General features: G+C 39.3%; 1 protein-coding gene across 2 annotated transcripts; it reads left to right on the top strand.

Moving 5' to 3' along the window:
* Positions 1–1,142: 1,142 nt before the first annotated feature.
* Positions 1,143–27,104, top strand: ZBED4 (zinc finger BED-type containing 4). 2 transcript variants are annotated; one of them, XM_082759379.1, is made up of 3 exons: positions 1,143–1,321; positions 6,953–7,022; positions 21,759–27,104. In XM_082759379.1, exon 3 carries the CDS (start codon positions 22,164–22,166, stop codon positions 25,680–25,682), a length of 3,519 nt encoding a protein of 1,172 aa, XP_082615505.1. In that variant the 5' UTR covers positions 1,143–1,321; positions 6,953–7,022; positions 21,759–22,163; the 3' UTR covers positions 25,683–27,104. The 2 variants fall into 2 exon arrangements, with proteins under 2 accessions (XP_082615505.1, XP_082615504.1); XM_082759378.1 differs by lacking the exon at positions 6,953–7,022.

The raw sequence follows: 27,104 nt of genomic DNA, 5'->3' as shown, positions 1-27,104 counted from the left end.
AACTGCAAAAACATAAGTTAAATAGTTACACTGTGGAACCAAGAAGGACTGTCAGCACACACTCTAATACCTACTTTATTTCAAGTCTGAGCAGCATATGAACTTTGCAAGAGATTTCCCAAGGAAGCACTAACTATAACAGACCATTTACTTTATGCTGACCGGCAACATCCACTTGGAAGGCTGAGCAAACAGTACAGAAGTACAGCCATAAAAAACAGTGTAGAAAAATGATTAAGAGCTCCACTATTTCATATTGGAGAAGGGTCAGCTGTTCCCCTTCTCCCCCCCCCCATATGCACACATACATCCACCAAGACATTATGGCCTCAATTTGTTCATTAAAATAAATAAATAAATAAAATCAGTTAACTGATGAAGACGACTCACATCAAGAAGCAGGTACTTGCTTAAATATGATGGTTGAAGAAAATGAACTTCTCTCTCTAAACACTGACTCAATTTAAAACATAGCACTGCTTTAAAAAACAGAACAACAAAAAATGGATTTCACCATCAGTATTGCGACTGCTTTTCTCCTGCCGAAGGCAAGGTGCGAGTTACCGTCACTGATGACACTGAAGTCAAAGTAACGGGTGCCTATGACCGCCACCAGGAATCTGACAACAAACGTCAAAGCCTCACCAGACCATGTTTCCACTCGGCTCTCCATACATTAGAAACCATCACCTACCCCACTTCATCCCCTTCCCCGAACGAAAAGCGTGGGTCAGTCGGTCCACCTGGGGACCCTGACCGATCCTTCCCAAGCACGGAAGGCAGCGAGCCAGCAACAGCCGGACACCAGAACCGGAGAGCGCTGGGATCCCAAGCCAGCAGGAACCGGCACCACGGACACCACCGACCCTGAACGCCTCTCCTTGCGGCGCCCACACAGGAGCTCAGATCCAGGCGCAGGCAGGAGACGCAGCAGCGGCCCCGTCCCCACCGCCTCCACAGCCGCTCCGCCGCCGCCGCCACCGGCGCGGGGGCGGCCATTTTGCGGCGCGGTGACATGTTGTGCGTCGTGCGTGCCGCCGCCGCTGCTGCTGCTGCCCGCCCGCCGAGCGCCGGCGGCTGCTGCTGGTGCGGTGCCGCCCCTCGGAGCCCGGCGCCTGCGCAGCGCGCCCTGTGGCGGCCGAGCCGGGGCAGGCTGCTGAGCGCCGCGGCGGCGGCGGCGGTCGGCGGCGGCTGGAGACAAAGCGCCCGGCTAATGAATGGGACGGGCCCGCCCGGCCCTTCCTTTTAACCCCTTCGGGCCCGGCCGGGCGGCGGCGGCAGCGGCGACCTCCGGCTTCCCCTGCGGCGGCCGCCCGGGGAGGTGAGTGGCCCCGTTCCGGCACCGGGAGGGGGCCGGGCTGGGCCGGCCGGGGCGGGCCGGTTCTCCCCGCCCCGCTCCGCTCCCCGCCGCCGCCCGGTGCCGGTGCCTGCGCGCCGCAGCCCCTCTCCCCGGGCCCGGCGGCGGTGGTGGTGCCGGTGCCCCCCCCTCCCCCGTCCCGTTCCGGCCGGGACAGCGCCGCCAGGCCGGGCAGGGGGCGTGTGGCGGCGGCGGGGCGGCGCAGGAAGCCGGGGACTAGGCCCGCGGTGCGGGCTCCATTGTCTGCGAGGCCCTGGGAGGGGGCTCCGCCGGGCGGGGGCTGCGCCGGGGGGCGCCGCTCCCCGGGGGCTCGGCGGCTGGGGGGGGGGCCGGGGGCGGCCGGCTTTGTGTGCGGGCCGGGCCGGGCCGGTGGGGCTCGGTGCCCGCTCGCACCGGGCCGGGGCCCCGCCATGTGGCCACCGTCCCCATCTCGGAGGGCCCGGGGCGTGTGGGCTGCAGGAGGGCTCCTCCGCCAGGGCTTCGCCCGCGGGGCTGCGGGGCCGAAAGGGCCGGGCAGCCCCAGGAGATGTCCCCCCCCCACACCCCACCCCGGGACCGGGGAGGCGTCCGCCGCTGGTTTCGGTGGCAGTGTAAACAGCGCATCTCTTCCTGCGTGTCCTGTGAAGTTTGCAGCACCGTCCTTCCCCGGCAGAGCCCGGTGTGGGCTCCGGGAAGGTGTGTGTGGAGGGGCTGCAGGGCTGAACTGCTCCGCTCCCCGCTTCCTTTTACTTCGGGGGCCGTGGTTTTGCTTAAAAATGTCTCCTGTAACTCCTAGGGCTGCCCCGAGACAGCTGCTGACAGCAGGCAGTGTTACGGTGCTCACCGGGTGCTGGAGGGTGCTGCACGCGTTAGAGCTGCCTGCTGCACACGCAGTCTGCTCAAAGTGTAAAAACACTTATTAATCCCAGGGAAGTTAAAACAGTCAAAGTCCTGCCTTGCTTTAATGACGATTCCGTACATTATCGTGAAGTTTAAGTGTTTGGCTTTGCAGCGTAGAAGAAAGTCTGCTCTCCCCCATCCTTCTCCCTGGCGCTTCTGTGTGAGAAGCAGCCATGTGCTGTTTCTGGGGTGTATCTTTGAGAGGTTTCAGGAATTCAGCATGAGCTGTCATGCTGCAACTGTAAGCCAAGCAGAGAAAGTCTTTCAAGCCCCTGTAACATAAACATGCTTCTCAGGCTTTCCTTGTGCGCTGTCTTCCGCGTGGCCCATGGTGTATGTGCATGTTTTGCTTTTAAAGAGTTGTTTCCTTCTGAAGGTTACCTTCAGGAATGCAACATTTCCCTTCAAACACAGACAGGCACCCTTTGGGGGGACATTTGTGGAGTATGTGCTGGGGGTAGTGAAGCCTGGAAGACTTTATCAAGCATCCCCAAGATACCAAGCTGCTTTTAAAAGTCCTATGCAAATACTGGGCAGGGGCTTTCTAGTTATTATTTGCTATGGAGGTTGGTTTGGGGGAGGAAAAAAATCTGTCACTTTATTGTCTGTTAAAAGCAGAATAACTCCTTTTGTGGACTCTTAGAAATGTGAGTGCTGCCTGCTACAGACCGACAGTCAAGGATCTGCAAGTTCCTGTATATTTGGATATCTCAGTCCTTTGGGATTTACAGTGTTGCTGGTGTCTTCCTACTTTAACAGATGTCAAGGAATTTATGCTGTAAAAGTTCTCTGGATTAAGAATTGATTGAGAATATGTGAAATGAAGTAACAGAGCATCTCAGAGGAAAGTGTTTCCTAAACATTTGTACTTTCTAACACCTGTCATCATTTACTGGTACTCTGTATCAAGCAAAATTCTTGCGGATGCAGCATCCCCAATGGTAAGGTCAAAGTCCAAGCCTGCAGTGGTGGAAGGCTGGAAGGTGGTGAGCTTAACTACCGGTACCTGGCGTGCTACAGCCTCTGTTTCTGTTTGGCTGTTCTGGCACACCTTAAACCTAGACTGCAAATATCCTGTGTGAGAACTGTGTTTGCAGAACAGCCGGTATCATGGGGTCACGGCTGGTTAGGGAAGGGGGGAGCTACTTTAGTGCACACAGTACATCACTAAAACTTATCATTTGGCAATGTAAGAGGGCAGCTGAATTCCACAGATGTTTATTTAAAATGATCTATGTCTTAACATCTTATACGTAATGTAGAATAAATTATATCATTCTATCCATCAATTCTTAAGAACTAGGTAATTCTGAAGGAAGTTCTGGCAAACTCTTGGGCTGTAAAAAATAGTTGCTATTTTATGTGGTCTTTGAGCCTGCTGTATCTTTTTACCCCTTCCCTTTTTCTTGGAAGTTGATTCTAATTTTCTACAACCCCAACCATAGTGACTTTGTTGAGATTTCTCTGTGTCTCTGAGAAATTTTAAATTAAGGAATGCAAAGGTTTTGGGTCATATCTCTGAACACTTAGCAGCATTTTACCACTATTTACCGTAGAGTCTCTATAAGGGAGCATTTTGTAAATCCTATCTTTTGAGGCTTGCTTTTCATTTACAGGAGTTCTCATCTCCGAAAGGAGTGTATCGTGTTATGAGCTTGCCATTGTAATGTACAATTAAAATTTGCTTTATGCAAATAAATATGATTATACATGTATATTAGCTTACTTTTAGGTAGGAAGCACTATTATAGATAGTTTAGTTGCGGATTTTGCACACTGTAGGCCATAGTGTTTAATCCATCATTGTTTGACTTTCTCTTAAATAAGGAGAGTTTAGGTATTTTTACTAGTATCACCTGTAACAAATGTAATTTGCATAATGTTTGCTGTTCTGGTGCACACTTTCCAAATGGGCTTAACAGAAAGGTGTCCTGTTGCATGTGGCAAAAGGACATTGTTTTCTGTACAGCTTCAGCTGCTTATTTTGCATTTGCTACTGGCATCATCAATTTCTGTCAGCAATTCTCAACTGTGAGATTGTTTAATTTCATCCAATTGCTGAAAAAATGGTGTAGTTTCTGTAGCCTAAAGGTACCTTTTAAGTGAAATATGGATCTTTAAGCACACTGAAGAAGGACTAAGAACAATTAAAACTTTAACCTTTTTTTTTCCAAAGTGTAGGAATGGCTATCCTAAATTATATAGCGATAAATAGTTTAAACATGGTAACAGAGTTGTGTTTCTTTCTTTTGTAATGAGGCAGAGCATAATGTGATGGCCAGTTAAAATAAAAGCAGCGAAGGACCTTGGTTTTTAAGGTCCTAATTTCTGTTCAAGTGTAATCAGAACAAATTACCGAATTTTTGATGTTGAACAACATGTTGGAGAGTGCAACATCAGTCTTTCCTGTAACCTGTGTAATACTAATTTTCAGTGGATGTTGACATTAGTAAGTATTACCATTATCTTTATTTAAACTTGCAAGCTGTGTGCTCTTCAGCCACTACTGCACACTTACCTACTGTCTCTCTCCTCTTTCCCCTCCCACTTTGCTTTGTAATGACAAAGCAGCAAACAATCATCCGTTGAAGGTTTAGAGGTCTGCTATTTCATTTTTATAGCTTTCTGAAAGCTTGTTGAATATTTCATTTTTTCAAGTCATGCCTGGTAGTTCGCAGTCACTCTGTCTATATAACATACCTGCTGTACATGTATATTTTTCCCTCGGTGCGGTGCAGTCATTGTAGCTCCAAGTGCTCTGATTTTCTGTACATCTAATACAAAAGCCAGTTCTGGATTTCAGTAGTCAATAGCCTGAAATTTATTGCTGAAAATAGGCATGTTTTGGCCCATGTGATATATTCTAGCAATACTTCTTTGCAATTCTATACAAAATGTATGGAAAAGGTATTTGAAGTTAATAATATGCTAGTAATTGTCTTGTATGACAGTGATCAAAGAATTTGTACCGGTTTTGCTCCAACTGCTTTCATTTCATTAGCATTTCAATAATTATGCCATTTACCTGTTGCTGTGGTTCTGTATGTGGTTTTCCAAATTCGTGTTCTGTGCACAGAAAAGAAGACCAGAGCCAGCTAAAATGACTTTTTCTTTGTTATTCTTTTTGCTAGAAGAAACAATGAGGAGAACCCAAATATTAATTTGAAGTTAATGAAATGTTTGACCCAGCTTGAAACTGTTTTACAGGCATCTTTAACAAATGAGAGGGGAAAGGGGTGTTGTTTTTTTTTTTTTTTTTTTTTTTTAAAAAAAAAAAAAAAAAAGACGTGAGGAAGGATAAAGGCACGTTATTTGTACCCTTTCTTGCCTGTAGTATGATGGCAGTGGCACTTGTGAGGAATGCGGGAGAGCCAGGTTAGCTTCCCTTCTTTGCCCTGAGGAGCTGAATCCAGGTCTCCGGAGAGTTCCCTAACCCTGTCTGATGAGCCTTGGGAATGGGGTGGGTCCTGATCACCTTGGCTGTCACTTTCCACCTCGTGTACATTATTTAAATGTTTGCTATAGAAGGGACAGCCAAAGTGTCTCATCTTAACAGTCAAATTAGTCAGACACAGGGCTCTGGAGATGTTTTCACTTGCTTAATAGGGAGTATGGACGTATTTTTAAATGGAAAATGTCAGTAAGAGAGGTTACGTGTAATTCATCCACTACTGCACAGTAAGCAAGCAATCAGGACTTTCCTTCCTCTGAGAGGTGTTCTGCTTACCAAGAAATATAAATCTGTAGGCATGTGTTTCTGTCTAACAATCTGAACATGTGCAGTAAGCACTGACTGTTGGGGTTGAAAGTGCTTTGCTGGCTTAACCCCTGTTGATGCTTGGTCCATATGATGTTTAGAAGAAGAGGACAAAACATCTTCATGACCATTAAACTGTAGAATCCAGCTTCTTTTTTTGTGTGTGTGTGTGTGTGTTCAGATTTTGAGTAGAAGTTGCCATACCGGGTTTTTAAAGATAGCAAAAAGATGTCCTGGTGTTTTTTAATGCACTGGGGCAGTGAAACAGACGGGGATACTCTGGCACAAGGATGCTCAGGTCTGTATAGTCAGTGGGGCTAAAGAAGCAAAACTCCAAAAATATGTCCTGTGTTGGATTGTTTTGGTGGGTTTTGGTTGTAAGCCAAAATATCTGACTTAATGTGCTCCACTTTCAGTCATTCCTTTCTTATACATGGGGAATGAGTCTTGTGCTCACCCTGTGTTATTGCATGTTGGTTAATAGACATGCTGTGTGCAGTGTGTAAGCATGTTTCGCTCATTAAAGGAAGGCATAACGAGCTGCCAGATGAATCCTGTAGTGCATTACCAGGTGCCCATAAGCTCCCTTGAAATGTTGTATTGTAGCTCAGACCACTTCAGTGTGTAGTATGTTGCCTTAGTTTCTTTCATTCCCGAGAATGAAATGCCATACAGTCACCCCTAGGCAGGAAAAAAAAATCATGGATCAACACCAAGACATGTACAATAAATGACTTTTAATGTCATTATTTTTTGCTTTTGTGCTCTAGAGTTGAAGATGTCTAACTTTTCTTGACAATTATGAAGACTAGGGATCTTGAAGAAAGGGGAGAGCTATTTGTATAAGTGCGGCTCCTGGAGCTGTGACCTAAACTTGAAACATCCCATGACTTGCCACTGCAACAGTTAACATGACTAAAAAATTCTATTAAAAGGAATTACTTTCTTCTTCTCCTTAGATACAATCATCGTCTTTGAGTAACAGGTATTTAACCTGAAATGAATCCTCCTGCATGCAGTGGAACAGATGTAAGTTTTGTTTTGTTTTTTCCCTCAATGAATAATTGACAGTTTGTTTAGGGTCTTACATGATTGTTGTTATTAGTATTAATTTAGAGTAAGCCAATGGATAAAGCGTATGAATAATTATATATATATGAATTAGCTTGTATGGAATTTAGGAATTTAGCAGCCAGCTTGTGTTAGTGTCTGAGATTTAAAAAACAAGTTTGGAAGCCTGGCTATCTTTACAGTGTTACAATAATAGTAACCAGCTTATGATTTATGGTGTACCTTTTACTCTGTGGTAACAGCTGATACGTTTACATCCTTACCTTCTACACTACCCCTTAAAAAAGGGGGAAGTAACTTGTATGCCCTACATTCATCCTGTACCCCAGTTATACTTGCTTTTTTCATGTTTTTGCATCTTTGTAGATAGAATAAACTGTAGTATTTTCTTTACGGTTTTTGTCACAAATGTTTTTTTCTTTATATATTCAATTTGAGCTGTGAGTAAAGATTTTTGGAAGCATAAGGTTATTTTCATGCATGAAAAAATCGTTTATATGTAGATTAACATTTATATGAAACCTAAGAGTAAGTGTTATTCTTGTACAGTTTTTCATATAATGCTGTTCCCCCCATTTAAACTTTTTTTTTTTTTTTAAAAAAAAAAAAAAAAAAAACAAAACAAAACTTTGAGGCTGTCTGTATTATTGGTTAACATGCCTGTTAGCAACAGGTTGACAGAAGGTTTAAGACAGGTAGAAAGCTGAGCTACAAAGTCTTGTTGGGGTCATCTAAGAAAGGCCTCCATAGGAAGTGAAAAATAAAAGCATGACTCATTCATTTCTTAAAGGAAACTTTTCCTAGGTGACACATGTGGAAGATGTGGGGAATTTTGTTACATACTAAGTCTGCTTGTGGATCTTTCATTGTTGAAGTATAAGCAAAAATTAGTAGTGCTTTCCAAGCCTATAGCATAGCCAAATAACAGGAAAGTGTAGTCACCATTTGCAGCAGCCTCACAAGTCAGTTCTTGACCACTGTAAAGCCATCTGATAAAAGGGGCTATGTCACTTTTGCCAGGACACACAAAAGTTAACTCATGTATTTGATGTTTAGTTCTGGTATGCTCATCTAAGGGTCACTTTATACTCTGCACTGTTTCATTATATGATGTCAAACACTGTAGCTTCTTATAGTTCTACCTAAAGTGTCTTTCTAATGTGGCATTCAAGGTTAAAAGCCTCCACTGAAAATATCCCCTTTAGTACTACCTGTCAACTGAAAACTAGTATCTTGCCTTAGCATCTTCAAGCACTATTTTTTGAACTATAACGCAGTTGAAGTAAGCTGAATTGTTCTGGTAGATAATAAAATCTGTAAGTGGTTACTCTTAAAGAAGTTAAATGCCAACTTGAGCTCCAATAGAAAAGTATATACCTACTTATATACTTATATTACTTACTTTACTTATGGGTAATATACTTATATTACCTACTTATTATCATATTTGTGTAGTTCTTTGAAGTTCAGATTGTGTACACTGTGAAATAGAGTTGTGGTAGTTCTAGTCGGCTTAAAAGAGCATTCATACAGCATAATCTGAGTTCCTTGCAACAAAGCGTGTGTTTGTTTGTTTTTCTTTATTTTGTTAAGGTTTAGTAGAAGGCAGTAATTTTTACATGTTTATTTTGGGGATCATAAAATATGAGGAATATACCAAATATATAATGTGTTAAGTGGTCTCATACTATTTCTTGCTGGGGATTGCTTTTCTGCTTTATCAAATTAGCTTGCAGATAAAAAGATTTCTGCTTCCTGGCATGGTAGTCATAGGCTGACTTTGTTTTTCCTTTGCATTTCAGCATATCAATACGTGATATCTGATGTGATTTACCACTGCAGATTGCCCCATACAGCATATTGAGAATGAATTAGTTATTGCATACTAGTTCCTGGAGCTGAGCATGCATGGCCTGAAGAGCTAGCACTTCGCAAGTGTTCTTTTTGGTGATGTTTCTTCATTAGTGATTCATTAGGCACTCTTACTAGGATGGGTACTTACACAGAGCTGAAGAGTTTCCTGAGAACAAAGATGGAAATATTAATCTGTCCAAACGTTAACATTTTATTTCAGTAGGTTGTAAATATTACAGGTCTTCTGCATCCTTTAACATGCAGTATAAGAATTATAGCCTTTGAGCACATATTCAATGGAGTAGCTTTTATGTGCAGTTTAGATCATAGAAGAAGATCTAGTTCCTGATTAAAGGGATCTCATAGATCCCTTGATGTGTCATGAGAAGGTGGAGAGGAAAAGGGCAGTTCTGAAAACGCTGCCTGTTTAGAGCTCCCACCAAACTTTTGGCTCCTAGCTTCTGGCAGCATTTCTTATTTAAGAAATTTAATTATTGACTGCAAAGACATGCTGAAATAGGTGATGGCAATCATATTTTTTATTTACTGCTCTTATTCTCTTTTTTCTTCTGCATTAGAGGTAGGAATAAGATATGCTGATAACACTGTTGGAGCATATCCAGAGACAGAAAGAGAAAACAGAAGGCAGTGGGATAATCCTCATTACATGGGAGGTTTTCGCTTGTTGTGACTTGCATCAGTAGCCACATAAATGACGTGTGGGCCAACTTTCAGAGAGCCAAGCAGTGGGCAAACCATGCTGTTGGCAGTACGTTTGCATTTGATGCTGGGAAATTGGAGGAATTGAGGCTGCTTTTGTCTTTTCCCTTCCTAGTAACGTGGAGTTGTCCTCTGAGATTTCCTGCGCTGTGGGGAGACCGTAATCTGTTTATGGCAGGAAACACAGTGATGCTCATAAAGAACAAGGAGCTTCCCCATCCTTCTCCTTTCTCTAAATGTTTTTATTAATTTCCTTTTTGCATATCTTACAAAACATTGGGTTTATTGAAATTATTATTTTGGCTTTTGTGTAATGACAGGAATTAAACAAATGGAAACAGTGGGGGCTATCTTTTTCTTTACCTGTTCTTGTAGTAAAAATGTCTTAGACTGTGCTCTGAAAAAACTCACATATCTGTATTCTGTGAAATTTATTTAAATTACAGCTTCCATTACAGAAATTAAAGCTTTGCATTTGTTAGTGTAAGTTCTACAAAAAGCTTTATTTTTAATTAAAATTGCATTTCACATTAGCTCCCTGAGCAAAATCCTGTTTGCTCAAATTAAAATACAAGTCTACAGCAAGGGTATAGCTCTCCAATAAACCATTTCTTTTGGGGGAAGAAGACTAAGCTATTTATTTGCCAGGGACAGGAGTGTCTTTTTGGATTTCCTGCTAATGCTCAATGTGGTGCTAGTGGAAACAATACTGGCTTTCCTGGCTGGTTTGCCTGTGTCGGCTGTGCCTTTTCAGCAAAGTCTCACCTTGTCTGGAAGAAGGCAGAGAGAACTGCGAAGAGACAGAGTGGGAAAAGACCCTTTGTCATGGAGGTTAGGCACGGGCTGGTTGGCAAGTGAACGGGAGACCTCTGTGCATGCTTCTCTCCTTCTCCCCCATGTTATGAATTGGAACGCCTGCTTTAAGAGGGTCAGAGTTGAAGTTACTGGGTTTTTAAACCAGGATATCAGACTGATATGTCAGTTGCTAATGGTGTTCGTACAGTTTCCTTAGAAATACTGAATGACAAAAAATACTTAAAAGTAGCTTTAAAAAGTTCACCCCAATCATGGGTATGGTTGATTATGCCCACGTTACGGGATTTATTCCTGTTCTAGTGCTCATTGGCAAGATAAAACAGTCCTTCTACACTCATCCTGTAAAATTGTCTTGGGTGGTGTTGTGGTTATTATTTTCTGTTTATGCTTAATAAAGTAGATGGGCTTTTCCTTTCATCAAGTGAAAGCTAGATGTATTTCTTCAAATTGTCATTTGAGGAAGAGAAAAAGAGTTTGTACAGAGAATAAATGTTTCTTAGAGAAGCATATGCAATTTAGGGTAACCTGGTTTGAAATAATTTTTTGTAACAAAAGAATGATTAAACATAGCTGTAAAATTCCTTATAAGGTATTTAAAATACTGTTTATCCTCTTGAAAATATTTTCTGTCTTTTCAGGGACTGTGAATTGTGTTCTCTTAACTAACCTGCCTTGATGCGCAGAAGCTATCAGTTCTAGGATATGCCTGTATGTTAAAAAAAGTAGTACTGTGTCTTATTACATGTATACAAATAGGATGTAAGTAAATAATGGAAAACCTCTCCATGAAACTATCACACGTGAAACTATCTGAGGATGTGTAGCTAACTGGCATTAATATGAAGAGAAAGTTACATTAATGGGTAGTTATATATTCTGTTAAACATTGTGTTTACATTTTGTGAGGCTTTTTTTTCTATTAATACTTATAAAGATGTTTTCAGCAAGACTTCCAGGAAGTCTTACCCTACTCTAGGCATGGCATGCATCTCAAAACTCCTCTCTCATTCTCTGCCATTCTGCTTGTTCAGCTTCGTAACCCTCAGTTTTCTGCCTTTCAAATGTCTCATTTTTAACTCTTTGGAATAGTCCTTAAAGTTCTTAAGGTTTCACTCTTGATGGGCTTCAAGATAGACATCTTAAAATATATATATATACATATATATATAAAACAAAAGTATATGTACCTTGCAAAATATGAAGATAGATTCATCAGGAGAAAGGGGGGAAAAAATTAAAAATCCATTCCTAATCCTATCTCATATGTTTTCTCATCTGTACAATGCACAGGAGGAAGAAGAGTAGAGTCCTATGGGCTAGACAGAGGAACTGATCACCTGGGGGGAAAGAAGTGTTGGAGGAGCTTTGCTTTGAGTTTTCTGATGCTTTTCTGAAAGCAGATTGCTGTTCTCTAGCAACACGAATAAATGTTCTGTGTTTTGTCTTTAATTCTTTCGGAACTTATCTTTTATTCCTGTGTTTTTGGTTGTGCTTTGTTTCCTGTTCCACAATAATACTGCTGCATGTTCCCTACTTCTGTTCTTATTTTATCTTCTGCGTTTTAACCTCCAATTTTGTTATTGGAGCCTTCATTCGTTTTCCCTCCCCACAGCCTCAAATTGTACATGAGATACTGAAAGCAGCTTTGATGTCCTACACTACAAAAATACTATAGGCTAAACAGCACATACTTCAGCTGTTTAAAAAAAAACACACAAAACAAAACTTTTTTTTCTTAATAAAACTTTCTTCTAGCATTGTGTAAGAATTACCCCATTTTATTAGCATGTAATACTTTTTTTATCTAAAAATGCAAATGGTAATATCAAAATAAAAGCAAAATCTGTTGTTTTCACTTGAAGCAACATTGAACTGATACGTAAGACTTATGAAAATTCTGTTAAGAAACTATTGAAATCAGTGCTTAAAGCATCAGCACTTTAACAAGTGACAGGCAGATCTGCCATTTGGTAGGTGTGAACAATAGCATAGAAATGGATCCTGAAAACATTGCTTAAGTAGCATCACACCAGATAATGAGAAAGAAGGTTCTTCAACTCTTGAGAGACAGTTTGGATCATAGACAAATATCAACATAATTTACTTACCGTGACAAATCTGTCTCTTTTTTTTTAATGAGCAATCTCATAGTAAAAGCTGTGACAGAAATGATTACTGTATGTACATCCTACTTTTTTCTTATAGTGTGCAACTATGGAAAGTTAGCAAAGGACATGTGAAGGAAAATAGCCCCATTTGAGATCCATTGGTATTTTTAGTGCACTAAGAAAAAAAGATAGCAACAATTATAGGCGTATCAGGTGGATGTGGGTAGAAATACTGTGTGTGGTGATGTGCAATATTATGTATGATGGTAGATACAACATGGTGATGATATTTATTTTTTGTGTAACTTTGGAATGGGATTGAAATTTGATGGGTTTTGTTATTGTTAGTCTTAGTTGTGTGTTCTTATTTTGTTTTTGAAGTAAATGTTTTTTGAAATCGTGGAATATGGATTTCTGTGTTATGGATTATGGACTTTATAGTGTTTAAAACATAGTGTTGCTTAAATCTGGGTAATGAAGGCTGAGTATTCAAATAGATGAATATTTAATAAATTGACAAATACATGACAAAGTCTGATGTTTTCCAGAAGTCAGTTTGATTTTTGTCCTTTATCTGATGCTTGTTTTATCCTAAAACATGCTGAGCCTCATTTGCTGAGGTCAAATGAAATATTTGGGTACTGAGCATGTTTAACAAATCTGGCTGGGCACTTAACAGGGATGCAAGAACTAAACGTCAGATGGAAGTGAGTAATGTGCACGCTAACACAAACACCCTCATTTATATCAGACTTCAAAAACAATGAATAGCAAATATATAGTATTAGAAAAACACACTACCTTTACAAAAGTTAGGAATATCGATTAAGGATATGCTGATACAAAAAGATTAAAAGAAGAACGTTCTTTTAATTTTATTTTTGAGAATGAAACCTTACTTCACTTCTGCTTTATGTGTATTTTGAAATATTTTTAAAAATGGTTGTAACATTGGTCTGTTACCATACTCATACCGTTTGCTCTTTAGCTTTGCTGTTTTAATGAATTATTTTCACATCTTTATTGCATCAGTGTAGAGCAGGTATAGTTCTTTGCAGGGGAAGCTATGGCAGAAACAAAGTTACACTTCTTGAATCTTTCCCGAGGTTTCAGGGAATATCTGAAAATGATGGGTAAAGAGTTCCATGGACTTTCCTATGTTTACAGTAATAGGAGGAAAACACAGGTTTGTTTATTTTAAAGAAAGGAAGAAAAAAAAAACCTGGATTTTCAAAGAGAAGGAAGGTAAATCAGTTTGTGCTGATGAAATGTTACCTGCCTTCTGTGTGCTGGTTAGATTTTAACTTGACGCTGTCCCTTTAGCAAGAGCCTGAGACAAAAAGTGTCAATTCTGAGCTGTGCTGCTGATTATTATCTTCCTGCATTACTTTGCATTTAGTAGTGGCGGGGAAAATAAAGAGAGAGAAGTCTAGAAACTGCTAAACCGAAAAATGTGACTTGATGCTAGCTGGTCTGTCATACAGCTAAATATAAAACAATCCAGATTCCCAGTAAAATTACTTGATATTTTGTGGGGTGGGAGGCAAGGAAAGGGGCAGTATTTACATGTAGCTGATAGTCTCTCTTACTTTTCAGTCTCTGTGCTTTATGTGAATTCTTGCCTTTGTAATTAGGGTTGCATAGCCAGCTCTAATGATGATAGTTATGGCTATAATACTTGTCTCTCCACAACATGTTTTTTCTCTGACAGGGATGAATGACTGCTTTAGGCCTCAGCTTACATCAAGCACTGAGGATTTTATCAATGTGAAGAGTCATGAATGATCTTTATGCATTTAGAAATCAGAAGTCTCTGTTTTGTGTCAGGACAGGTAGCACAGAAGCACTGGAGCTCATGTTCCTTCCTTTGAGAGCTCGCATTCTTTCTGCCTCGTATCCCGAGCCTCTGAGCATGTACCTTTGTCCCATGACTTTCCAGAGCATATTTTCATCTCCCTCCTTGTGCGCTACTCTGGATATATTACTTTCTCTTTGTGAATTGTCCTGGCTTCTCTTCTCTTCAGGGAATGTGGGAGTTAAGGGCATCAGCTGCTTTGCCAGGATGTTACCCTGTTCTGTCCAGCAGGAGCTGCCTGGTTCCTGCCTGGTACAGCTCCTACGTGTGGCATCCTGCTTGGCCACCCACCCAGAAAATCCTCAGTCTTGGGAAGTAATTGGGAGTTAACTGCATTTTTTTTTCCCCAATACCAGCCCCAGTCCGAGAGCTGAAACAGTCTTTTCTTATTTACACAAACATATAAAACTGTTTGTCCCCTAGGATTTTTCTATACCAAAATGTTTGTCTCGATCCAAAATAGCATTTCAAAAATATTTACAAAATATTTTTTTATGTTGTCTTTTTTTTTTTTTAAGAATTGTATCAGGAGTACTTGAGTACTTAGAGGCCCTTAGTGAGAATGAGACTTTGATGGATGAGCCATGTGATGACTTTGTAAAAATTGAAAATCGTAGTGGAATAGAAGAAAAAAATGAAAGATGAAGTATTACAGGCATCCTAAGTAGATTAGGGTCATGTAGGGAAAAATTTAGACTTCTGCAAGACCAAGTAGCTTGTGATTAAACGAGCTAAACCTAGGTACTATTATTTCTCAGCAGGGCTGGAAGGCTGCCTGGTAGAAAGGGACACGGGGATATTGGTCAATAGCTGGCTGAACATGAGCCAGCAGTGTGCCCAGGTGGCCAAGAAGGCCAACGGCATCCTGGCTTGTATCAGGAATAGTGTAGCCAGCAGGACCAGGGAGGTGATGGTACCCCTGTACTCTGCTCTGGTGAGGCTGCTCCTCAGGTATTGTGTTCAGCTTTGGGCCCCTCACTACAAGAAGGACATCGAGGCCCTGGAGCATGTCCAGAGAAGGGCTACAGAGCTGGTGAAGGGCCTGGAGCACAAGTCCTGTGAGGAGCAGCTGAGGGAACTGAGGTTGTTTAGTCTGGGGAAGAGGAGGCTCAGGGCAGACCTTATTGCTCTCTACAACTACCTGAAAGGAAGTTGTGGGGAGCTGGGGGTCGGCCTCTTCTCACACATAACCAGTGATAGGATGAGAGGGAATGGCCTCAAGTTGCTCCAGGGGAGGTTCAGGTTGGAAATTAGGAGAAATTTCTTCACTGAAAGGGTTGTGAGGCATTGGAATAGGCTGCCCAAGGAGAGTAGCTGAGTCACCATCCCTGGAGGTACTCAGTGTGTAGACATAGAGCTTAGTGACACAGCTTAATGGTGGACTTGTCAGTGCTAGGTTAAAGGTCAGACTAGATAATCCTAGAGGTCTTTTCCAAACAAAGTGATTCTGTGATTCTAAGAATATTCAAAAAGGTTATATTTTTCACTACTTCCATATATCAATCTTAAAGATAAATGTAGAGAAAAAAGTATATGTTGCTAAAACTTTCAATAAAAATACTTTCAGTTTTGACCACAGGGTGGTTGTCTTTTCCTCCAGTAAGAGAGCACTTTTAAGGGTAATAGCTTCCGTTATTTTTTTTTTTCCTCTTTACAACTTTTTTTATTTTTTATTGACTTAGATACAATTTTGGTGATTGTTTCCCATTCCATTAACTGGATTTTTTTTTTACATAGTTGCTGTGAAGTACACAAATTTGAAGTACACTTCAAATCTTTGATATGAAGTTAAGAAAAATGTCTAATATTATTTGTCCTAATTGTTATATTCTGTTTCAATATTAGGTTAGGGTGAAGAATATTCCTGTCAACAAGGAACAATATGCAGTATTGATGGTGCTATTTCCACACTTTACTCTTTTGCGTCCAGACGGAGCATTTGGGGTTGCAGACATGAGGGTATTTTGCAAGCTGGAGAGAATACCTTCATAAAACCATAGAAGTTATGGGTTAATGTAATTTGGAGTGCAGCTCATTGACATTCTGGATTAAAGGAAGTAGCTGCAGCTCCAGATTTCAGGTGTCTAGAAAGGTAATGGAATAGTAAAGCTAGCTTTACTTCCTCTTTTTTTCTCTCCCAACAATCCTCTACAAATCATTAGGTCCAGAACAACTTGTTTCTTTCATTAAGTCTAACTTTCTCTACTTTGATCCCAATTATTCAGTTGCATCCACTAGTTCATGCTTGTATATCTGTGCAGGTGCCTGTGAACTTCATTGAGACCTGAGCATAGGACCCACCTCCGGGCAGAGTATAACTAACATGTTAATTTTGCAGTCTGTTCTAATAACACATCTTAATCACTCAGTATTTTGCAAACTGTACGTATGGGTGAGCTGTGACTGATTGTCAGAGTAAGTTGCTATAGAAAAAATCTCTTGCTGTTCTTGTTTTCCTATTCAGGGGGGTTGTAACATGGAAGGCAGTAAGGTTTCTCTAGGCTAGACATTTATAAGGATTTGTTTGCTTATTTTTTTTTTTTTAATCAAATATTCTCTAATTAGCATAGTACCTGGCATTGAAGTGTAAGCTAATAAAAATTTATTAAAATGTCTCCTCCTCATTGCTTTTGTACTTTTAAGGATTTTCTTTTTACTTGACACTCTTAATGATGTTGCCTGTACATTTTCAAAATAAACACAATCAGCACCATTTATTCCAAAACTGACATCAATTTCTTCAAATTGTTTTAAATACATTTTAACTACTTCTGACTCCCAAAATCTATTGCTGCTTTTAATCTTTGAAACGAGTAAATAGTTTTGCTTTCACTTTGTCTCCACTTTTTGCATCTTTCTTGAAACCGCTACCCTTGCATTTTACAGGTGCACACGTGTCTATATTTACATTATGCACTTACATAATAGTTTAAAACTACAAACTTCAAATTATTTTCTCTAGACAACTCCTTTCAGGTAGTTGCATTCTGTAATATAATCAAGTCCATGATTTAGCACCTGAGTACTCTGTCTAAAATTGTTTTAAACTTGCAGGGCATGGTCTGCTTTACAAATAATCTGCTCGTAGTTCAGTGTTCTTGTACGCTTTTCATGCTTCTCTGTATGGTAACATGTAAATATATTAACACAATCCCAAAACACTTTTTTTTTTGCCCCCCCTTCCTTCAGTAGTGATTTCTTCAGGTCACGGCAGTGTGATGTGGCACTCTTTGGATCAGTGACATTCTCCTGACATTTCTTGTCAACCACTGTACACTCAGTAATCCAATTTTGAATGGAAAATCCTATAAAATGTTTCTGCAGGCTTCTGACCACAGCAAGCCACTGACTGTCTACTGCTGTTTAGGAACTAATAGTCTGAGAGCAGATTTGAGTAGGTAATTGTTCTGTAGTTTTTCTTTCCATTTATTTTCTTTGAAGATTTTTGTTGCAAGGCGACACTTAATTTTTATTTTTATTTTTTTTTTTACATTGCTTGCCTATATCTAACTGAGGAGATTTTAAAGACATAAATCCATTCTAATTTTGAGCTGATTGCCTGTAGCCTTCTGTGCCTTTGAAGAAATTTCTGTCTCCTTGAATATCCTGTTTGTTTAACAGCAGTTCTTAATTTTGTGTAGTTTGTGTCCAATGATAATTAAGCTACTTAAGGTGATCATAAGCAAATTCATACTTTATTCTAGAGTACTATAAAATTTTAAAATAGAATGGAGTGTTGTTTGTTTTTAAAACAGATCTATTCTTTCAAGGAATTGGCATAGGAGGCAGAGACTCTTTCTACCCCAGCACATCTTGAGGACTATATTCTAAAGAAAATTTGGTTTGAAGTACCTTCAGGGGTGTCTGCGGGGAGGGAGTTTGGCTTAATTTTACAGTCTGATGTAGTAACACTCAAAGTAACAGAGATCAGACTTAGGTGTTTGAAAGAAGATAGAAGACTTTGCATGTATTTTTTCCAAGGGGCAACCAACTTTGAGGATTTCCTGAGAAGGGATATAGCAGCCCTAACTCATCTCATCTAATAATCTTAGCTCTTCTGCAGATGTGGAAGGCAGCAATCCTTCAGAGACCTGTAACACATACATGAATTAGACCGGATATAACTAATTTCTTTTTGCCTTAAATGTAGATATAACTACACATCAGTAGCATAACCAGCCACAGTACACAAGCACTTTGTAACAGTGCTGATAGCCTAGCCCTCCTAACATCATGAAAGCGTATTACATCACAGATAAGCATAAGTATAGAAATAATACATAGCTGCAAATGGAGAGCCATGTTTAATTGCACAAATGGGACAGAAGAACATGTAAATCAACAATTCAAGAAGTAAAATCTGCAGATAAAACCAAAGGGTACTGAATAAGCAGTAAGGATTTCTGGTGGAACCGGAACAGTTTCTGGTACTAAAGAAAATGAGGTAAGTCATGCCAGGAGCAGATGGGATTGCTTCCCACACCCTTTTTTTTGGTAAAGGAGACGACAAGCATTAGAAACCACGAGCAACAGGAAGGAACATTTGAGAAGAAAGATGTCTACCACCATGATTATGATTCCTGCTTTGAGTCTAAATAGCCGCCTTGCCTGTCCACCTCTGCTTCAGCAAACAATCAGGCCATCAGTGTTTAACTGCCTGGCATCATCTCAGTGGTGTTGTGTACTCAATGCTAATGTAGGATAAGATGATTAGGACCTAACTGTTTGAATGTGTAGTGATAATGATTGCTAGTGATTAAGAACCAACCATTGTCAATGTTTATTGTTAATGAATGTCAATCTAGTAAGGTATTGTTATGAACCTTGCAGTTGGTCTCCTTTATCAGTCTTCCAAATCTTCCCATTACAGTTACCTCATGTTTAGCTGTGTTAAGCAGTAAGTGGTTATCAGGACAAGTGAAGTATCTACATGGATTTATCTGTTAAAAGCCTAGAACTGTGCTTTGTGGTATTTTTTTTTCCTCATACAAAAGAAATTACAAGCTAGAGATACCAGTACCTGTTCTGAGGCAAAGAAATTGTGCTCTACTTCATCAGCATCAGCTTCTAGTGGATACATGTTTTCTGTGAATCTAGTTAAAGATTTGTAATGTGCTTGCTGTAGCTTGGTGCTTGATACATAATTTATGTTTTGTAAGCTCTGCACGGAGTGAATGGTTTGTGAGTATTTCTGTTCTGTGATCCCATGTCACAACAATTTCCTGTATATTCATGATTTTGCATCATTGCAGTACAAGTTCCATATTCAAAACATAGATCCAAATTCAGATGAAAAATATAAAAATCCCGTTTGATCGATTTCTATTCAAAATGTTGACTATTGTATGCTGTCTCCCTCATCCCAGATGCACCTGCTCCATATCATCAACATGTGTGATTTCTAGCTTCAGTTTCAGTCATTATTATATTGAGTGATGTCAATCTAATCTCTGCTGCTGGGACTGTTCTCAAGTGTAATTTTACAAACCTGCGGAGAGTACCAGGTAGTGTGATACTGAGATAGATCTTAGAAATGTAAGATGGTTCTTCTTTAGGTCTCTTCTTTACCTTTCCCAGAATTAGAGTTCCCTTTTGGTATCTGAATATATATTTGTGCTTTTTCTTTCCTCACCTTGAGAAAAGCAGAGCAGAAACACCAAAACTTTCACAGAAAGAAAAAGGCAGAGTGGCTGCTTTTCTCTTTTTCCAAAAGTTTTGATGGCTCCATCTCCCTTTTCTTAAGATAGCTGTAATAAGCTGATTGCTTCTCCTTTTCCCAGCTCCTTCTGCTGCACTGGAAAAGAGAATGTTATTACTACAATAGATTTTACAGAAGTCTGAAATCCATGGAAAAACAGAGTTCCTAGCTGTTCCTTTTGACCTCTCATGCAAACAGACCATAGAGAATTACAAAGCTGATATGACATTGGTCTTGACACAAAGGAAAAAACTGTGCGAGTACAACTTTGAACAACCTCGACCTATGTATCGTGTCTTGTAGTTGTGACTAATCTCATCTTTTGTCTGTTGAAATCCTCCTTGTGTTTGAGTAACACATGAAAATTGTGCAACTGTTTTAAAATATCAAATTTCAATTTGTGTGTTTGATCTTCAGTTTAGGTGAAAGTCCCATAAAATCCATTTTGTACAAACTGGACTGGATAGTGTAGCATCGGCTGTGTGGTGAAAAAAATATTTGCCATCATTAATAAAGATACCAATAACTAAGTTAATGATGCAAGAGAATAAGTGAGGGTTTGGCAAAATTTAGAACCCTGGTAAAACTGTAGTTAAAAAAAAAAAATCAAGAAAAGAAGGGTCTGACAACAGCAGACATCTCTGGGCTTGTGTGGGGCTGGTGGGGGTTGTTTGTTTTTTTGAGCCTCAGTGATTGATTATATACATATATAATATGCATCTTCCAGACCAGCTCTTTGTACTGGAATTGTTAGTGGGGAAAATCCTTGCCCATGAGAGAAATTAGCTGTCCTGGTGTAAATGGGATTTCTCCTATTAGATATGTAAGGAACTTGAGCTGGCAGTGCTGCACTGGACAGCAACATATGCACCTGTATATATCTTTGTGTCTGAGTGATGCTGTTGCTATTGGGTGACCTCAGTGTTTATATATAGCATGTGCATAGCCCAGTTGTCCTGAATTAAACATTTCAGTTTTTAATCCTGAAAGTCAAAAAGTAGCTTGTTTCTATGGTGTGGTGTTGTCTGGGAGCATTATGGCGTGAATATAACCATGAGGACCATGTCAGAGGAACAGAGATGAGTGTAACTAAATGCTGGACACCCTTACAAAGGTTTATTGCAAAAGGTTGTATTTTTTTAGACACAGCTGTCAATACTGAAGGGTTCACATGTACCAGAGAATACTTTTCCATTTGTTCTTAAGTGCATATGTTGCTAACATGACTAAATGCCTGCTTGTCTTTATATGTGTATCTATGGATATAGTTAGCTGTACGGATATATGTGTGTGTACATATGTATTACACAGTGGTTCAATTAGGATGTAGGGTGAGGTGTATGTATGTACAAGCAAACACAGAAGTGATGTTTGGAGTCTAGATTTTGACAAAGTTGGCCCAGTGCTGTGTGTATAGACGTGCATTTGCCCACCATAGATTCATTGAATAAATCGTTTTGTTTTAGAGGGGAGGGGAAGGTGAATAGCATTTTGCTGATTTTTTTTTTTTTTTTTTTTTTTTTTACCTTAAAGTGTGGGGAAAAAAAACACACAGAACATCTAGTGCATGTTTTCAGTTGATGTTTACAATAGTTGTTTAGAATGTGTTAGTCACCTTTGTCTTCTGATTGTTTTATTTCTAGATGGTGCAAAGGAATCACAGTTGTCCAAACAAGATGAACAGAATGGCTTCCTTGACCAAGAAAATAGAACATTCATTTTTTAGGATTATGTCTACAACATGAAGCATTTAACAGTAGCTGTCTTTGAGAACATTCATCTATGACCTGAAATGTCCTGATCCTGGGAAAAAAAATGAGATTCCATTAATTAAGTCTATAATTTCTTAATGCAATCTTATGACTAATCATATTTGCTTGTGTACAACACAGATGCAGAATTCATAAACCAGAGATTATTTTAACACGCACATTTGTGTCTGTGCACTCAGTATACAAAATACATCACTTTAATCAAAGTTTAAATAATCTTTTAAATTATCTATATTTATTAATAAATGAAGACTTGGCAAGAAGAATTTGTCAGCCATGGAAAACAGTAAATCAGGTTGCCCCCAAATAGATGGTAATTTTGTCTTGGGTAAAATCAACAACTTAAAAGTAGAGCAAGAGGAAGACACCATTAACTGTACTCTAGAACGAATGGATATAAAGACAGAACAAGATGATTTCAAACATGCAGACAGCAGTGATGAACAAGAAGACAAAGAAAAGAACTTTATTAGCAACAACCCTAGCAAATATTTATCCACAGAAAATGAAGATGATTATGGATCTCTTTTTTCTCAGTATAGTAGTACGCTGTATGATGTAGCAATGGAAGCTGTGACACAAAGCCTTCTTTCTAGCAGAAGCATAAGCTCCAGAAAAAAGTCACCTGCTTGGAACCATTTTTTTATATCTCCTAGAGATAGCACTAAAGCAATATGTATGTACTGTATGAAAGAATTTAGTCGGGGTAAAAATGAAAAGGACCTAAGTACAAGTTGTCTCATGAGGCACGTGAGGAGAGCCCATCCTACTGTACTAATCCAAGAAAATGGAAGTATGCCAGGTATATCCTCCTTTCCTTCACCCACGTTGTTACTGCCTCCTCAGTCCACAGATGTTGGAGATCTGACCTCTATGTTATCCCCTATAAAGCTGGTCAAGAAAATGGCTTCTAAAATACCATCTCCAGATCGAATAATTGAGGAATCTGTTTCTATTGTTTCTTCTGAAGAAATAGCAGATCTCTCAGTTTCTGAAAAATGCAACAAAGAAGAAGTCATGGTTGGGTCATCTCCACAGCTACCCAACAACCAGTATGATGAAACTGTGGAGAACGTAGCAGAAAAAACTGTTGTAATTCCAAAGAGCACATCGGGTTCTAGAAGGAGATCTGCTGTCTGGAAACACTTTTATTTATCACCTCTAGATAATTCTAAAGCTGTTTGCATCCACTGCATGAATGAATTCAGTAGAGGAAAAAATGGAAAAGACCTGGGAACAAGTTGTTTGATAAGACACATGTGGAGAGCCCATCGTTCCATTGTCCTGCAAGAGAACGGAGGTGGTACCAGCATACCACCTCTCTACACTGCACCTCCAACTCTGTTGCCTTCTTTACTACCCTCAGACAGTGATCTGAATTCTATGTCATCCTCTCCTGGAAAACTAATGAAAGAACCAACTTCTGTTTGTTCTTCTCCAGACACAATCTCTGAGGAGATCCATACTAATCTCTCTTCTGGAGATGCTCTAGTGGAAGATTCAATGCTGTCATCATCTGATGATATAGGTGAAGTCTCCTTTGTTTCCTCACCTGAGAAACAGTGTGAGGGATTAGGTCCGCTAATATTTGAACCTACTGCTGTATTTCAGCAAAATAAAAGGATAATGAAAAGGCTTAAATCAGAAGTCTGGCATCATTTTTCACTGTCACCTGCAGACAGTCTAAAAGCAGTATGTAGATACTGCAGTTGTATGATAAGTCGTGGTAAAAAAGGAGATGTGGGCACAAGCTGCTTGATGAGACATTTATATAGACGCCATCCCGATATAATTGGAAACCAAAAGAGCTGTCTTGATGTTAGTTTGGCAAATTCTCCTTATGCCACTCTGGCTTCTGCAGAATGTTCATCCTCAAAGTTGACTGACTTGCCCACGATGGTTACACATGATAATCAAATTATATTTCCTGTTACTAGCAAGAAGACCTCAAAACTGTGGAATCATTTTTCAATTTGTTCTGCAGATTCAACAAAAGTAATATGTATGCACTGTGGACGTACAATAAGTAGGGGGAAAAAGCCAACAAATCTAGGCACAAGTTGCCTTCTTAGACATTTGCAGCGGTTTCATAACAATGTATTAAAAACTGATGTCTCAGAGACTGTATTATCCTCATCTACGGATAATAACATGCCACTGAGCACAGAATTGTTAGCGTCTTCAACTTTTGATGAAACCAATGACAAATTTTGTGACTCTCACCCAGTTGCCAAAAAAATCACAAGTCTTGTAGCTGAAATGATTGCACTTGACCTTCAGCCATATTCTTTTGTAGACAACATTGGCTTTAACAGGCTGCTTGAATACTTGCAACCTCAGTATTCTTTACCTTCTCCATCTTACTTTTCTAGGACAGCAATTCCCAATATGTATGATAATGTAAAGCAAATAATTATTTCACATCTTAAAGAAGCTGAAAGTGGAGTGATCCATTTTACGTCTGGAATATGGATGAGCAACCAAACACGAGAATATCTAACCCTTACAGCTCATTGGGTAACGTTTGAGTCTTCATTTCGACCGCAGTGTGAGGATTACCATTGTTCAGCACTATTAAATGTATCACAGATTGATTGTGACTACAATGGAATCAGTATTCAAAAGCAGTTAGAGTATTGGTGGGAAACATGGATTACTTCCATTGGTCTTCAGATTGGGATTACTGTTACTGATAATCAGAGTATAGAAAAAACTTTAAATGAAGGTGATCATTCAAGTGTACAATGTTTTAGTCACACTGTTAATGTCATTGTAAATGAGGCTATTAAAAGCCAGAGAATGGTTCAGAATTTGCTTAGTATTGCAAGAAAGATCTGTGAACGTGTTCATCGGTCAGCAAAAGCAAAAGAGAAGTTAGCTGAGCTGCAAAAAGAGTACGAGTTGCCTCAGCATCAGCTTATACAAGATGTTCCATCCAAGTGGAATACATCATTTCATATGCTTGAACGTCTCATCGAACAGAAAAGAGCAATTGATGAAATGTCAATAGAGTGCAGCTTTCGGGAGCTAATAAGCTGTGACCAGTGGGAAGTTATGCAGTCAGTGTGTCATGCTCTTAAACCTTTCGAAGCTGCAAGCAGGGAGATGAGTACCCACATGTCTACTTTAAGCCAGGTGATTCCAATGATTCACATACTTAACAGGAAAATAGAAATGCTATTTGAGGAAACAATGGGCATAGATACCATGCTGAAATCTTTGAAAGAAGCTATGGTGAGTAGATTGTCCTCCACACTTCATGATCCAAGGTACATTTTTGCAACGCTTCTGGATCCCCGCTATAAAACATCCTTATTTACAGAAGAGGAGGCTGAACAATATAAACAAGACTTAATCAGGGAGCTGGAAATAATGAGTTCTACCTCAGAAGATGATAAACCTGTTTCCAATGGATGTGATATAGGTTCACCATCTACAAATTCATATGGGGAAGATAATCTTTGGTCACTCATGGGTGACATGAAGAAAACGAAAGACCTGAAAGAGAGAGCAAAGTTACCAGAAGAAATGGTGCTTTCTTACTTGGAGGAAGAAGTGCTTGAGCATAACTGTGATCCTCTAACTTACTGGAACTTTAAGAAGTCATCTTGGCCAGTACTGTCAAAATTGGCTGTCAGGTTCTTGGGTTGCCCACCAAGCATTGTTCCTTCAGAGAGATTGTTCAATACATCCAATGAAAGCAACAACTTTAGTCAGTCAAGATTAATGATTGAACATTTTGAAAAACTTATCTTTTTGAAAGTAAATCTTCCTTTAATATACTTCCAGTATTGAAAATAATGAACAAACTGATAGACTAAATCTATTGTTGCTCACTGGATATTAACTATCTGTAACTTGGATTGTTAAATTGCTCCAATAGGGGCCATGTATGACATCTAATCAGTGACTATAATTCCAAATTTTAGTTCCTTTTTTTTTTTCAGCTTTCAATATGTCTACATGTGCCTTATTCATAGTACTTCAGGCCAGATATTGTATATATGTTTTTTAAAAGTTCATACTAGAGATAGCCTGTCTTGTCAAATTATACAAAGTTATGTAGGTTTTAATCCATAATTGTAAATGAACTTTAAAAAAGCTCAGTCATTTGTTTTAATAGAATGGCAAAAAAAAAAAAAAAAGATGTAAACAGTTCTATTCTGTAGTTTTTTATTCAATTATTATGTAAACACCATAAACCAGGTACTGTATTTTAGTTGAACATTGCTTTAATTGCAACAAAACAGCTTTTGTAGTTGTCGAAAGAAAGCTGTAGATGAAAGATGGAGTTCGAGCCATCTTTTTATTATGTGATGTTCTTAACTGCAAGCCCGAAAGTACTTATAAGATAAAGAAGCGTTATGGACGAAGGTGTTTTTACAGGAGACTATTGACTTAGTATCTGAAAACAAATCTTAAATTTGAGATGATGTGGAACATCGGTTATCCAGCAGTCTGTAGTAAAGCTTCCCATCCCAGCTTCTCCTGTTCAGGTTTTACATTTTAAATGAACTAAAAAAAAAATATTCTGGTTATTTATAAAAGCTCTTTGGAAGGTTTATCAAAGTTTATGAATCAATGCTTGTTATTTAATGCTGTGTACAAAAAGAAAAAAAAAAGCAAGAAATCTATAATGAAGACTGTAATGTCATTCTAAAACCTTTTCTAATCTGTAGTGCATCGAAACTGTAAGGTTCCTGATTGTAAAAATTGAGCCCTTATTCCCAAAGCAATTTCAGTTGTGTAGAACAGCCCATCTTAAAGCTCCTAGTACAGAAATAACTTATCTTCTGATTTTCAGTAATAGCCTTATGGATATGGTGCACTGCTTAGAATTTTATGTAGTAGGGTTGGTTCTTAACTGTCACAGGCCATCAGGCAAATGGGACATAGAGCCCTCAAAACTTCAAATAAGGTGGGAAAAAGAATAGCCAGCATTTTAATTTGAAAGGAATGTTCTCCAATGTTTTTTTTTTTTTTTTTTTTTTTTTAACTCTAGAAAGATTAATCTCCTCATTTCAGTTTTCATTAAATACTTTTTGGGAAACAAGTCATCATTTGTCTATGACCTTTTAGAAATGTTGTAGCTTTGTTAAAATACTGTACCTATGCCTAATCTAATTTTGCATTTACTATGTTTTAGTGTATTTATAAATGGTGAACTCAGTTTCTGAAATTAAACGTTTTATTTGCAATTTTCTAGTGGTAGTCAAC

The sequence above is a fragment of the Aythya marila genome, assembly GCF_965140915.1.
Source record: "Aythya marila genome assembly, chromosome: 1".
Classification (NCBI taxonomy): Eukaryota; Metazoa; Chordata; class Aves; order Anseriformes; family Anatidae; genus Aythya; species Aythya marila.
This window is presented reverse-complemented; position numbering and strand designations above follow the sequence as displayed.

What these genes read in the sequence shown, in the direction of transcription:
- ZBED4 (XM_082759378.1), top strand. Translation starts at nt 22,164, where the DNA reads ATGGAAAACAGTAAATCAGGTTGCCCCCAAATAGATGGTAATTTTGTC.